This window comes from Trachypithecus francoisi, unplaced genomic scaffold (assembly GCF_009764315.1).
Source record: "Trachypithecus francoisi isolate TF-2019V2 unplaced genomic scaffold, Tfra_2.0 Lachesis_group20, whole genome shotgun sequence".
Classification (NCBI taxonomy): domain Eukaryota; kingdom Metazoa; phylum Chordata; class Mammalia; order Primates; family Cercopithecidae; genus Trachypithecus; species Trachypithecus francoisi.
The window spans coordinates 37,813,251-37,826,308 of NW_022681466.1; the positions used below are offsets into that span (position 1 = coordinate 37,813,251).

Consider the following 13,058-nt stretch of genomic DNA (forward strand, 5'->3'; position numbering starts at 1 on the left):
ATTCCACCACCTATAGCTGGTAAGAGTAACAGGAATCACATTATTTTCCATGGGGAAAAAAAAATGCTGTAGGCACAGTGACAGGGGAATCACCTCCATCATGTAGGATGTACAGTGCTATGAAGGGCAATGCTTCATCAATACTATCTATCTATCTATCTATCTATCTATCTCACCTATACCACAGCTGTCAGTCTGCTTGTAGGACACTGATCAGACACACTAAGCCAGGCCAAGTAGGAGGTAAAACGTTCTGCCCAGTGATATGGAAATGAGCAGAGTCAAAGGTCTCAGGGTTACTTTTAGTGCATACTAATGATGTTCAATCCCCAGAAACTTTGCCCTAAACATCTTTTTTAAAAAAACCCCACAGCTTTCTAGTTTAAAAAAATATAGCTAATGTTTACTATGTACATGGCACTGTTCTAATCACTTACATATAAATCCTTACAACAATCCTATGCCCAGTCTCCATCTAATATGTAGTAAGGTTCTGTGATTATTCCCATTTTACAGATGAGAAAACTATGGTTTAGGAAGTTATGAGACTGGTCCAAATATAACAAGAGGCAGAACTGGATTTGAAACCAGACAGTCTGATTCCAAAGTCTGTAGAATTGTCTCTGATCTGGTATCAGATGAGTTTAGGACTTAAAAAATAATAAACCCCTAAGTACAGAATGTAAATAATAAGCCTCTTAGCCTAGAGATTTGACAGTGAAACTACTGGACTCTCCTAAGCAGCCTTTTTTTTTTTTTTTTTTGAGACGGAGTCTCGCTCTGTCGCCCAGGCTGGAGTGCAGTGGCCGGATCTCAGCTCACTGCAAGCTCTGCCTCCCGGGTTCACGCCATTCTCCTGCCTCAGCCTCCCGAGTAGCTGGGACTACAGGCGCCCGCCACCGCGCCCGGCTAGTTTCCTAAGCAGCCTTTGACAAAGAAGGCTGAATTTGGGGGGACAAGAGAGAAGCGAGCGGTCCACTAAAACGACTGGAGGTAGGAATTTGCTAGGAAAATGTCAAAGAAATATGTTTTGAAGTTTACTTAGGAAAGCTGAGAACAGACTGTGAAAGGATGCCAGATTAGATCTGTTTTATTTAAGCAGTTTCAGGTACTGCCTCCCAACAAGCCTGAGGTTCTCCCTTGCAGTTTTTTTGGGTGCTACAAACACCATGGTCTTCAGCTTCCTAAAATGCTAGAGTGAGGACTTGGACTCTAATGGAAGGAAAAAGCTTTGGTTTGGAATCACAGGATGTGGTGCTGTAATGCCATGGCTACAACATTCTCCAGGAGGAAACCAACAGCTACAGCGTCCCTAAAGCTACAGTGAATGGAAATACGGAAGGCACGCTACCTGCTTTCTCGGTCAGCATACATCTCCATGTGCCGGGGATTGATGGAGGAGTCAATCACTACCCAGGAGCCGCCCCGCAGCTCAGCCTGGGGAGGAATGTAAACCAGCACAGGCTGGGAGCACTCCCTCAAGCCGTCCACAATGTAAGCACCAAACTTCAGCACTTGGTCGTACATATCTACGGAGAATGAGACAAATTAGAAATCATGAAATTTCTCTTCCTCAAAGCAGTACTTTTAAACACTGTTCAGGACCTCTGGCCACGAATAGCCTCCTCATACTATGCCTCCTGTTTGGTCACCCTAAAGACTAAAGTGAGTGTCGACCTGTATCCCATTCAAGACTCCAGAGGATCTTCAAAATCTCAAGACAGCAACAGAGAGATGCATTGTCTTTCACAAGATACAGTGTGTAAGTCTTCCAGATTGCCTTTCCATTTCATATCCTCTCTGAATTTCTGTACTCAGGTTTCACCACATTAATTCACATTTGCTCTACAAATGTTGAGTATTTTTCATGTCAATATGTGCTCTCCCACTACATTAAGTTTTCTAAAGGAAGGAACTATTCTACCTCTTTTCAGTTCTTTTCATGAGGCTTAGCATAGGATGAGCTCTTCAAATGTGCAGCTAATGGAAATTGATCCTTTAAAAATTTTATCTTCAAAAACTATTTTTCATCTTGGTATCCCAATAGCCCTGCCCAGTGCCTGAACATAGTTAGTGCTCAACAAATATCTGCTGAATGAATGAATGCTGAAAAAATTAATTATATACTCTGGAAATAATATAATGAGAAAGAAAAACAAATTCTTTAACAGTTGCATTTTTATAGGGTATCAATGACAGAAAATTTTAAAAAAATATTTAGGAAATACTACACAGCCACATGAAAAGAAGAGACCCAACCAGGGCAACATAGTGAGAACCCATCTCTACAAATAATAAAAAATTAGCTGGGCATGATGGTACATGCCTGCAGTCCCAGTTACTTGGCTGAGGTGGGAGGATCACTTGAGCCTAAGAGGTCGAGGCTGCAGGGAGTGCCATGATCTTGCCACTGCACTTTAGCATGGGTGACAGAACAAGACTCTGTCTCAAAAACAACATAAAACAAAATAAACAAAAAACAAGAGAAGAGCCACCTCTTCATTCTGCTAAATAGTACGTTTTGTAGACTGGGCATGGTAGCTCACACCTATAATCACAGCTCTTTGGGAGACTGAGGTGGGAGGACCGCTTGAGCCCAGGAGTTCAAGACCAACAGAGAGAGACCCTATCTCTACAAAAAATAAAAAAAAATTAGCAAAACATGGTGGCACATTCCCATAGTCCCCGCAGCAACCCCAGAGGGTGAGGTGGCAGGATCACTTGAGCCTAGGAGGCCGAGACCCGCAGTGAGCTGTGATCATGCTGCTGTACTCCAGTCTGGGTAACAGAGCGAGACCCTGCCTTAACAAAAAAAAGAGTACATTTTGTAATCCCTCCAAAGCCAGGAGCAGCCTGAAGAAAAGGACCCATGATGTATACATAAAGTGAGTCCCTGGAAAACTGGATCAGTTATTTATTTCCCAACTTTTTACGGACTTCCCATTTCCCAGCTCATTGAAGTCCATTGCTAAAGTTTTAGGTTTATGAGTCCAGATGTTTAATGAGCACTTCAGTGAAGCCACAATGGATCCTTTCTAAATACCAAATAACAGGTTCAACTAAGTTCAAACTTTCTTATCAAGGAGAGGATCTCAATTTGGAATAAATCAATTCTGGGAATCCAAGGCAAAGAAGCATTTTTCAGGAAGTTAAGAGCAAACCAAATAGAAATTGCTTTCATTGTAGTTACTGGCAAATTAAACTGCCACCTTCTCCAAAGTAAAAATGGCTTAATATACAAACCATCAGTGAGCATAGTTCACTGCGAGGCATATGCTCCACTGCCCAACCTGGTGTGTCTGTGAATACTTCAGAAATTCCAAGTTGCCCCAGAAAACACTCCCTATTCTATGTGGAATGTGTATGATTATATACTCCATGTATATGATCAGAGTGAAGACATTTATTCCTTTGGGAGAAAAGCTAAGACCAAAAAAATTTACTGCTAATTACACAACTGCTGTATGAAGAGCAGGGAATAAAGGACTTTAAGCGCTTTACGCTAATTCTGTGGTTATGAAAATAATTGCTCGGTTCAAATTATTTTAACTAAATTAATTCTTTAGTGGATATTTCAAACAGTGCTACATAATAAAATAATTGTGTAATTAGCAGTACATTTTTCAGTGCTGCCAAGAGTACAGTCTCAGAACAAGTAACAGAAAAGAGTGTCCCTCAACGATATCATGCAAAGAGAGGAAATGGAAGGTATAGATAAAAGGAGAAAATAAAGCAATAAAAGACAGCACAAAAAGTCATTTTACCTGAAAAAGAAAAAAAGTTAGAGGTAAGTGAAGACAAAGTTTCCAGCTCTTTTACTCACTTCTTCTTGTTAAAGACTTAGCAATAACAAAATCTATCTCTGTATTATAATTAACAGATTGACATCCCAGAAAGAAGGGGGAGACTTTATTTAAAATGCATTTTCATTCATCTGTTTTAAAAAATACTAGATTTTTGGTATATGCAAACAGTTTCGAATGAAGATGAGTGTGTATGTGCGATTTTTACTTTTATGAAATGGATGTGGGCTCCTTTTTGTCATTATCATGGCTAGCTTACTGCGTACCAGGGAACATGATTATATATGCACACATATAAATCATTTAATCATCAGAACATCATCTTATTTATATATCCAAGTTGCAGGTGAGTAAACTGAGGCTTAGTTAAATAAGAGTGAGTGGTGGAGATAAGACTCAAATCTAGATCTTGTTGCCCCTAATGTCCACATTCTACTACTTCATTCTTTTTTTTTTTTTTTTTTTGAGGTGGGGAGCAGGGTGCCAGGGTCTCGCTGTGTTGCCCAGGCTGGAGTGCAGTGGCACAACCTCAGCTCACTGCAACCTCTGCCTCCTGGGTTCAGACGACCCTCCTCCATCAGCACCCCAAGTAGCTAAGACTACATGTGTGTGCCACCATGCGCATCTAATTTTTGTATTTTTTGTAGAGACGGGGTTTCACCATGTTGCCCAGATTGGTCTCGCTGAGCTCAAGCCATCCACCCACCTTGGCCTTCCAAAGTGTTGGGATTACAGGTGTGAGCCACTGTGCCCAGCCTCTACTACTTCATTCTTACTGCTAGGAGAGACAGCATGAGACTGTTGGAAAGTACTCTGCTTTCCAACATCTAATATGAGTAAAATAAAACCAGAAAAAGAGACTTGAATACACGATTGAATATTCCCAACGGTTGCTGGATTTCCTGTGTTCAGAAACGTTCAAAACTATACTGATAACACTACCAGCCTGTGTGAGGCTTGGATCTGACTGCCAAACAAATATTTTTCGGCCCCAAGACTGTGAGTAGGAAAGGAGCATCGGGGTTTGTTAAAGCTCACATGTTTGGGACTAATATATTGCCTCCATCTAACTTGGAACACCTACAGACCCACAGCCCAACCATCAAAACACCCAAAAAGCAGGCTATTAAAATATCAACAAACACACAAATAAACTCTGTAATCAACATGCTCAGACTAACTGCAGCTGCCCCAAACCACATATTTTGAAAGGCAGGTTGAAACACTTGGCAACAATCTGACACACAATTGTCTGAAATCCCTTCATATTTAAGAGACAGAGCAAAAGCACAGCCAAGAGCAGCAGGGGAGGGGTGATCCCCCAAGGGTTTAGGTTAGAAATCAGTCTACAGAATTTTAAAGCTATGCATATGCTGTCAATTCTCAGGCCCTGAGAAACGCAACTGGGAATGGAAAATACTGATAGGTTCTTCACTGGAGAGGCGGGAGCTTGGAGTTTTCTAGCATGCTGGGCCAAGCACATCTGCATGAATGGTGATCACACACAACCTTTGCAGTGTACTCTCAGCACCTAGGCACCAACCCTGCCTAGGGCTTTTATTGTTATAAACATGGATAAACTGTGGCAACCATGTGTATCAAACAAGGGAACAGGGTGGCAGAGTGTTTCCACAGTGTCCCACACTCTTGAAAATGAAACAGATCTTATTGGCTTGGGCAAGATTATCTGTTAGAAACTGAAGGTAAACATTAGCCATACACAAGCTACATATACATAATGTCTCTCCGTAGTTCATTATGATCGGCTGACACTGTATTTCAACATCCAAGTAATCAGAGACTTTAAAATAGACTTTCATTCCAGTTAAAGTTTTCAATAAATTTTTTTTATTGTTATTTATAACCTGTCCTGGAAAAAATAATAAGTATAACATGAAAAGCCAACTGAGAGTGACCCTGTAGCACCAGCAGTGAGGCAGCTTAATATCACTGGGATTTGCATCCTATCAAGCCATTCATGCTGAGGCTGGGACCCTGGTGCTAATTTCTAGTAAATTTCACGCTTGATGTCTCCCTGTTGTGGGTCATTGCCGGTTCGTCTAAATAAACTGCTTCCAAATGGCTCTTCCATCTAAATATTCAGCCAGTTTTTATAATTTAATTTTGCATTATGCTGAATAGCCTTCCGGCCAGATAGAGCTCATTGGAAAAAAAGCACCAATACCATCTTGACATGCTTTTATTTATTTATTTATATTTTTACTGCTCGAATTAGACCTCCTAGGCCGACTAGTAAAGAGTTTTTTTTTTTCCCCCTCCACTAATGTCAATTTTCAGCATAGCAAGAGCTGTCTCTAATCTTTTCCTACTCATTACACACAATTTTGGAGTCATTTTACCCACAGTGCAGTCAGCTCCTGGCTGTGTGTTTGTGTGCACTGAGGGATGGCATAATTGTTTATTTTCCCTCCCTGCATAATCCCCAGTCAGTATTGAAACCAAAACTGCAAACATCTCCCCAAGGGATGTGAAGAATGACAAGAGGCCCTCAGTTTAGGTCCCTTTACATGAGATAATACGTAGGCAACACCCTGACCTGTATGTAAATATGAAAGTCACTGTTCCTCCCTCTCCTACCTTCACAGGGATCTCTGTCTTCCCTAAATCTTATTTGTCTTATGCGAGGTGTAAAAGGATGCATCAGCACCAAAATTAAGAAGACAGAACTTGCCCTGGTCTATGTATCAGGCCAAAAACTCATTTTCAGACCAAGGGCAGCAGGGAGAAAGGAATGGGTACTTACTGTGTAAGGGGTATAGAGTTTATGTTGAGGATGATGAAAAGTTTTGATAGTTACACAACACTGTGAATGTATTTAATGCCACTGAATTGTACACTTACAAATAATTAAAATGATAAATATTATGTATATTTTACCACAATAAAAAATGAACTCATTTCTGAGCTCTTGAAATTTCTTTTCACAATAACCAAGGACATCCCCAAAGTAGAGGGGAAGTAGGTGGGATAATAACTTTTTCAGGAACCTTGACACTCTGTTATAGGGATATTCTAGTAGATCTAGTTCTGGTCTTAGGCTCTAAAATCAGCCAACTGTGTTACAGGGAGTCAGACAGATCCACCTTCCTTTCCCAACTCTGCCATTTTTTAGCTGAATGCGCTTGGGAAATTTACTTAACCTAATTTACATAAAACCTAATTTATGTAAAATGTGGATAACAATATAACCTACCCCTTAGAGGAGCTTGTTGTGATGATTATGTAAGATAATACATGTAAAATTGTTAGCACAAGTTTCTGGTGAAAAGAGCTCAATGAACCTTAATTGTTGTTGTTCTTATTGTTACAGCGTGGCAGCCAATCTGGGCCTTAGCCAAAATACGTAGCAGAATTGAAGCTTTTCCTAGAACTGCTACATTGGAAACTTTTGAACTCTGAACTTCAGTTAGGATAAAATATCCAGGGTGACACTCCAAAGTAATGTCAGAAAGAGTACATTCTCAATGGGCCCCCCACAAAGAGATAAGTAAGGAGTAATAGCATAGCATTCTCTCCCAGGTCTCGACAAAAATACTAGAGCCAAGGAATGTGGGATCAAGTGAAATCTAATGCTGAATGAACCTCATATATATGAGTGAGGGGGTTTCAGGTCCCCCTACCCTTTGTTATACAGCTACCATCTTCTTTTGAACATCCTGGTATTTTGTTTATACACTATGGCTTTATCATTTTGCTCAAGACATTTTTCTTGTCTCTGTGAGGCAATGTCTGTTTCTGACTTATTTTGACTTATTTTTGTTCTCTGAAGTGGCTGGCATCTTTCCTAACACACAGAACTCAATAAAAATGTGTAGGATTGACTTAACCGTATACTCTCAATTTCTCATGGTATTTCTGCTAATTTATTATCTTGGTCAAAAAATAATTCACCTTGACAATCTAAAAAATATATACAATCATTAATTTGGATGTATAGTCCAAGTCTCCCCCAAGAAAAGTATAAAATATGGTAGTTCTCCAGCAAATATAGGCAAAGGTAAACTTTTCAACCAAAAAAAAAAAAACAAAAAAACAAAAAACACCAAACACACACACACACACACACACACACACACACAAAATCAACCTAGTCTGCATTTTGCCAAGAAGGCCTGGCCATACAGGGCTCTTCCTAGACAAGTAAGGAAAAATTGTCGGCAAAAATTTCGAATCCCTCTTGCCACAAAACTGACCATCTGGTAGTTTCCCCAGGCTTTTCCTCCCTCACAGGCTGGGGGTGCTTCTACCCTAAGCTATTTTTAAGTGCCCTATTGAGAGTTCCTTGTTTCACATTTTGTATGTCCCTAAGCATTTTCTTTTCTTTTCTTTTCTGTGAGATGGAGTCTTCTTCTGTTGCCCAGGCTGGAGCGCAGTGGTGCAATCTCGGCTCACTGCAACCTCCACCTCCCGGGTTCAAGTGATTCTCCTGCCTCAGCCTCCCAAGTAGCTGGGATTATAGGCATGCACCACCACAACTGGCTAATTTTGTATTTTTAGTAGAGACAGGGTTTCACTATGTTGGACAGGCTGGTCTCGAACTCCTGACCTCAGGTGATCCACCATGCCTGGCCCTATCCTATTGCTTTAGAACCCCAAATTCTCCCCAAAACAGATGGAATTTACTTAGCATACTCTCATGCCCTCCAGGTATGTAGTCTCTGGCTTAGCATGGCCATGAATTCTCTGGCCACGAGAGAGAGAGCTTCACTACTGTAAGAGGTGGTGTTTCCTTGGGCTCTCCCTGTAGTGTCCACAGTTGCTCTACACATTAAGGATTCTCTATAAATGGTGATACTGGCTGCCTAATTACTTAGCAATTCCCATAGCATGGAGTAGAGCCTTTATAATAATGGTCTAATATGCTGGAGCCACAGGCTCAGGGCTGTTGTTAGATAATAATACAACAGCACAAATTGCCACAAAGAACAGCCTCCGGTACTGAATTTGTTCACTTTCAAATTCAGTACCAGGGCTAAATCCACAACAGTAGGTCACCTCAGTAACACTAGCAGTAGATTATTCTGAAATTCTGTATGGAATTATAAATTATAAAATGTACTTTTTTCCATTCAAGTTGCAACTCAAAAGATGTCTCAGAGAGGACAGAATCCCCAAAAAGCCTAGGCTATTAGGACACCCACAGACTCCGCCGAACCTACACACTCCCTCTGCCGCAGAGTGCCACAAAGAACAGCCTCTGGTACTGAATTTGTTCATTTTCTTCCAGTAAATGCTAATTTCAGTATCATATTTCCCCAGCACGATCAGAATGGTCCAGCATCCACCCATGAGAGCTAAATCCACAACAGTAGGTCACCTCAATAACACTAGTAGTAGATTATTCTGAAATTGTGTATGGAATTATAAAGTGTACTTTTTTCCATTCAAGTTGCAACTCAAAAGATGTCTCAGAGAGGGCAGAATCCCCAAAAAGCCTAGGCTATTAGGACACCCACAGATTCCGCTGAACCTACACACTCCCTCTGCCGCAGAGTGCCCAGTAATCAGTGACGCCCCTCCAGCCCACAGGCAGGCCAGTCACCTTTCATTCCACCAGAGAAGCCTCTCCAGTTGGCAAAGACCATCAGAGGCAGCCCTTCCCGGTTGAAGTCCTTGATGGCCTGATACGTCTTAAACGCAGAATCTGGGAACCAAACCTGGCCAGCCTGCTGGATTATCTATTGGGAAAAGTCAAAGAAGACACAATTAACAACACGGCTCCAGGGGTAAATCTCTCCAAGGTGAACAAGATTTTACTTATTTAAAACTGAAAACTAAAAATCAGACCAACAAAAACTACTGTTCATCAGATCATCATGTTTGGAGTAAAAAAGAAGAAAGGATCCTGGATCTTTGACCTTGTCAAATACTATTCTTTTTAAGTCCTGATTATAACAACTCTGTAGTCAAAAGGGAAGAATGCAGTCCTAAGGATGCTTGTTCTAGGTTTCTCAAAAGCTACTTAAAATGGCCCCATTGTGCTACTCATTAAAGCAAGTCAATTGTACATAGTCTCCCAGTCCTTTCACCTTTGTGCTTAGTATAGCATTTTCCTGTACTGTAGCTAATCAATAGACACTTGATGTCACACTGCTGAATAGCCTCCTCCCTGGCCTCCCTGACCCCTCACTTTCTGAATGGTGTCAGGATGTGAAAATATAATCCATCCTTTAAAAAAAAAAAAATGGGACCAGGCACAGTGGCTCATCCCAACACTTTGGGAGGCCGAGGTGGGAGGATCCCTTGAGCACAGGAGGTCGAGGCTGCAGTGAGTCAAAATCACACCACTGCACTCCAGCCTGGGCCATGAACCATGTCTCAAAAACAAAAACAAAAACAAAAAAAGGCTGTGGTGTTCACGCTTTGCATTAGGGCAGACTTCACCATTAACTCGTTGTAGCTCTTCCATGTGTATACTCAAAGAATCGGGGACCAAAGAGCCTTCATTATTATCTCAGCTGCCTTTCTGGAAGACCGTCTTCCCCAACAAAAGTATACTGTTTTCTAGCATCAAGAAGACTACTGTAAAGACTTATTTAATTTTTGAGGCAGAATTTAGCTTCTAGTCCATCTAGACTCATCTTAAAAGTAAGCACATGATGTTCTAAAATCATTCAAGGCTGCCGATGCCCTTCCCTCTAAAACTGATGGTTTGCAATGCTCCCGATGTATCCACAGGCACTGTGAAAAGAAAAGCCCTCCAAGCACAGGCTCACAGTGTACTTGACCGGCCTACCTTGGCTTCAGAATCCAAGTTTGCTGGATCAGCTGGGATACTTAGCTCTACTGTTCGGGTTTCTACAGCAACAACTCCCACAGGTATTCCTCCTAGCCTGATAAAAAATGAGCCACATAAGAACCCAATGTATGTCACCATTATAGCTAGCCATTTGTTTTCCAATTCCACATCAAGACATTGGGGAAAAAACTAGAAACAAACACAGAGAGCAGGGGGAATCTGATTCTTCTACGAGTTAAATGTGAGATGCTATGGATTTGATATTTACTCTCTAAATATGGTGGGAAACCACCCTCAGAATCACTTCTATTCGGAAATGTCCCAACACAAGATCAATTCAAAGCAAGGGCTGTTCTAGGGGAACCTCTGCATTTAGACTCAACAGTCTAGCATATATATGCATCCCTACCTCTGTAGCTGCCAAATGAAACTTCTCAGTTCACTCTAGAGCATCTCCTTGGTGAAGATGGTAGGAAATGGTCTGAAAGGCAGTAGGAATCTGAGACTTTCAGTAACTTTTAATGAGGGCTGACCTTGCTGAAATGGAGTTGTAATTTTCTATGGAATATTAATAATGTGGTTCCAGATAAGATTTGAGGGTACAATAGGTCTTACTATTGGGTGTGTGGTTAGGGATATGTAGGCATGTTATGAGAATGATGAAAAATACACGCCAAGAGTAGAGAAGTGGATCAACAAGCCCTTAACTTTCTCCTTTCTTGGAAAAGACCAATGGGACGAGGATAATTTTTAGTAGTAATCCTGGTGAAATCTATATTAGAAGTATACATTTAATCTCAAGGCTATGTTAATTTAAAAAACTGTTTAGGAGCTCAAAGCCTCTGCACCTTATACTCCACTGTGACCTCCCAATTTGGTCCTCATAAAGATTTTTTAGGAAAAATCAGAGAGCAAAACAAAGTATAGGGTGAATCTTTACTCTGGAAAATGTGATTCAGTCTTCATTCTCACTGTTGCATTCCTTGGAGTTGGGGCTGGGATGGGTTATAGTCTCTCATTCCCCACAGCATCTCCATAACAAACTTTTCCATGATGGATGGCCTTTGGTTGTTAAATTGGCTAGTGAAAATGGATTCCTGTCATCACAAGAGGCCTGACAAGGGCCTGAGTGGAGACCACCCACCCCCTTGTCACTTGCCTGCACTGAATCAGAATCAAAAGCCCTCTAGACAACCAGACAATGAGCAGGAGGTACACAGGAGGGTTTAGAAATATTTCTGTTCACAATGATTAATAATCCAACTGGAAACTTGTAATTGCAAAAGCCACCCTAAATCGGTAACTTATAACTTATATATTAGGGCCCATGTGACCTAATAAAGAACATCTTTATCCGAGTATTATAGTTATTTATTGAACTTGAAAACAGCTCAGAACAACTTCTGTTTTCTATTATACTTCATATAAATTTTATCAGGCTAGCACATGAAGATGCTACATCTTGTTTTATAGTGTGTCCCTGGACAAGGTGCCATGGAATAATAAAAGACAATTTACAGCCAATAGCACACATATTCCAAACATACATACCAAAGATGAGTTTTGGCAGCACTTACAGTAACAATCCCAGAAGAATACATTTATATTTATTTCTTGAAATGCCACTGCTTTTGAAAGAAGCTAGAGCTTCATTTGTGTTTTATATACTTGTGAGCGTGTGTATGTGTTTGGAGTAAGAAGCCCAGAACTCGTCAGATGGAAAGAAAGGAGGAAGTCAAGAGTGAGTGCTGCAATAAACAATGGCAGAGCTAACCAAAGCCAAGCTTGACTGATCTTGGTCGCAAAGCAGTCCCTATTCTTCTAATCATAAGTATAAAGTATTATTCTCTTATTTCCCATGGGAGGATCTTAAAGAGCTTAACAAAGGTTTGGCTTTCTGAGACTTAAAATCTGTCATGTTTTTTTCACAGACAGGAAAATTGAAGCAGAATAGATGAGACAAATCTCAAAAAAGTTGGTCTTAGTGTGCCACGAGGAATCTAACAAGCTGATACAGGAGCTGAGTATCAGGGTTCTCGCTCCAGTGCATCTCCTACTTCCAGCTCCCCAGTGGGAATTTTACCAGGCACAGAGAATACTTCTCACTGGGACTGAGAAGCCTGGGGTGAGATAAAAGACTTGAGACTTTAAAGAAAACAGACAGGTAGGCTCTGGGACATTCAGTCTGAGCTGACTCCAGGCCAGAATCCTATTGAGAGTCACAGAGGAAGACCCTGTCTGTGGGATTTGCCCTCTGATGGCTTCTTGTCACAGGCAGCATGGAGGCGTGCTGACCTGCTGTACTGAGAGAACCACAGAGCCTAGAATTATTTTCAAGGCTAGAATCTAAATCTCAACCCAATGTGGCATGTTTGAGAATCTTGAGCAGGTGCCACTTTTCACCAAGATAAGAAAAACGGATTGCCCCCAGAGGAAGGTGAGCTCCAGATGCGGTCCCTCAGCAGCATGTCTCTGCAGTGCAGAAGTAGATTAAG

The 13,058-nt window shown here is 41.1% G+C and overlaps 1 protein-coding gene across 5 annotated transcripts in view; it reads right to left on the minus strand.

The window, feature by feature from the left end:
* ACACA (acetyl-CoA carboxylase alpha) overlaps positions 1 to 13,058 on the minus strand; it is a 338,866-nt gene that overhangs the window by 28,159 nt on the left and 297,649 nt on the right. For all 5 annotated transcript variants that reach the window (XM_033183814.1, XM_033183815.1, XM_033183813.1 and 2 more), the window contains 3 exons: positions 10,561 to 10,657; positions 9,367 to 9,502; positions 1,352 to 1,529 (listed from right to left, as the gene is read on the minus strand). In XM_033183814.1, coding sequence (XP_033039705.1) covers positions 1,352 to 1,529; positions 9,367 to 9,502; positions 10,561 to 10,657 — 411 coding nt within the window. The remainder of the gene's footprint in view (positions 1 to 1,351; positions 1,530 to 9,366; positions 9,503 to 10,560; positions 10,658 to 13,058) is intronic.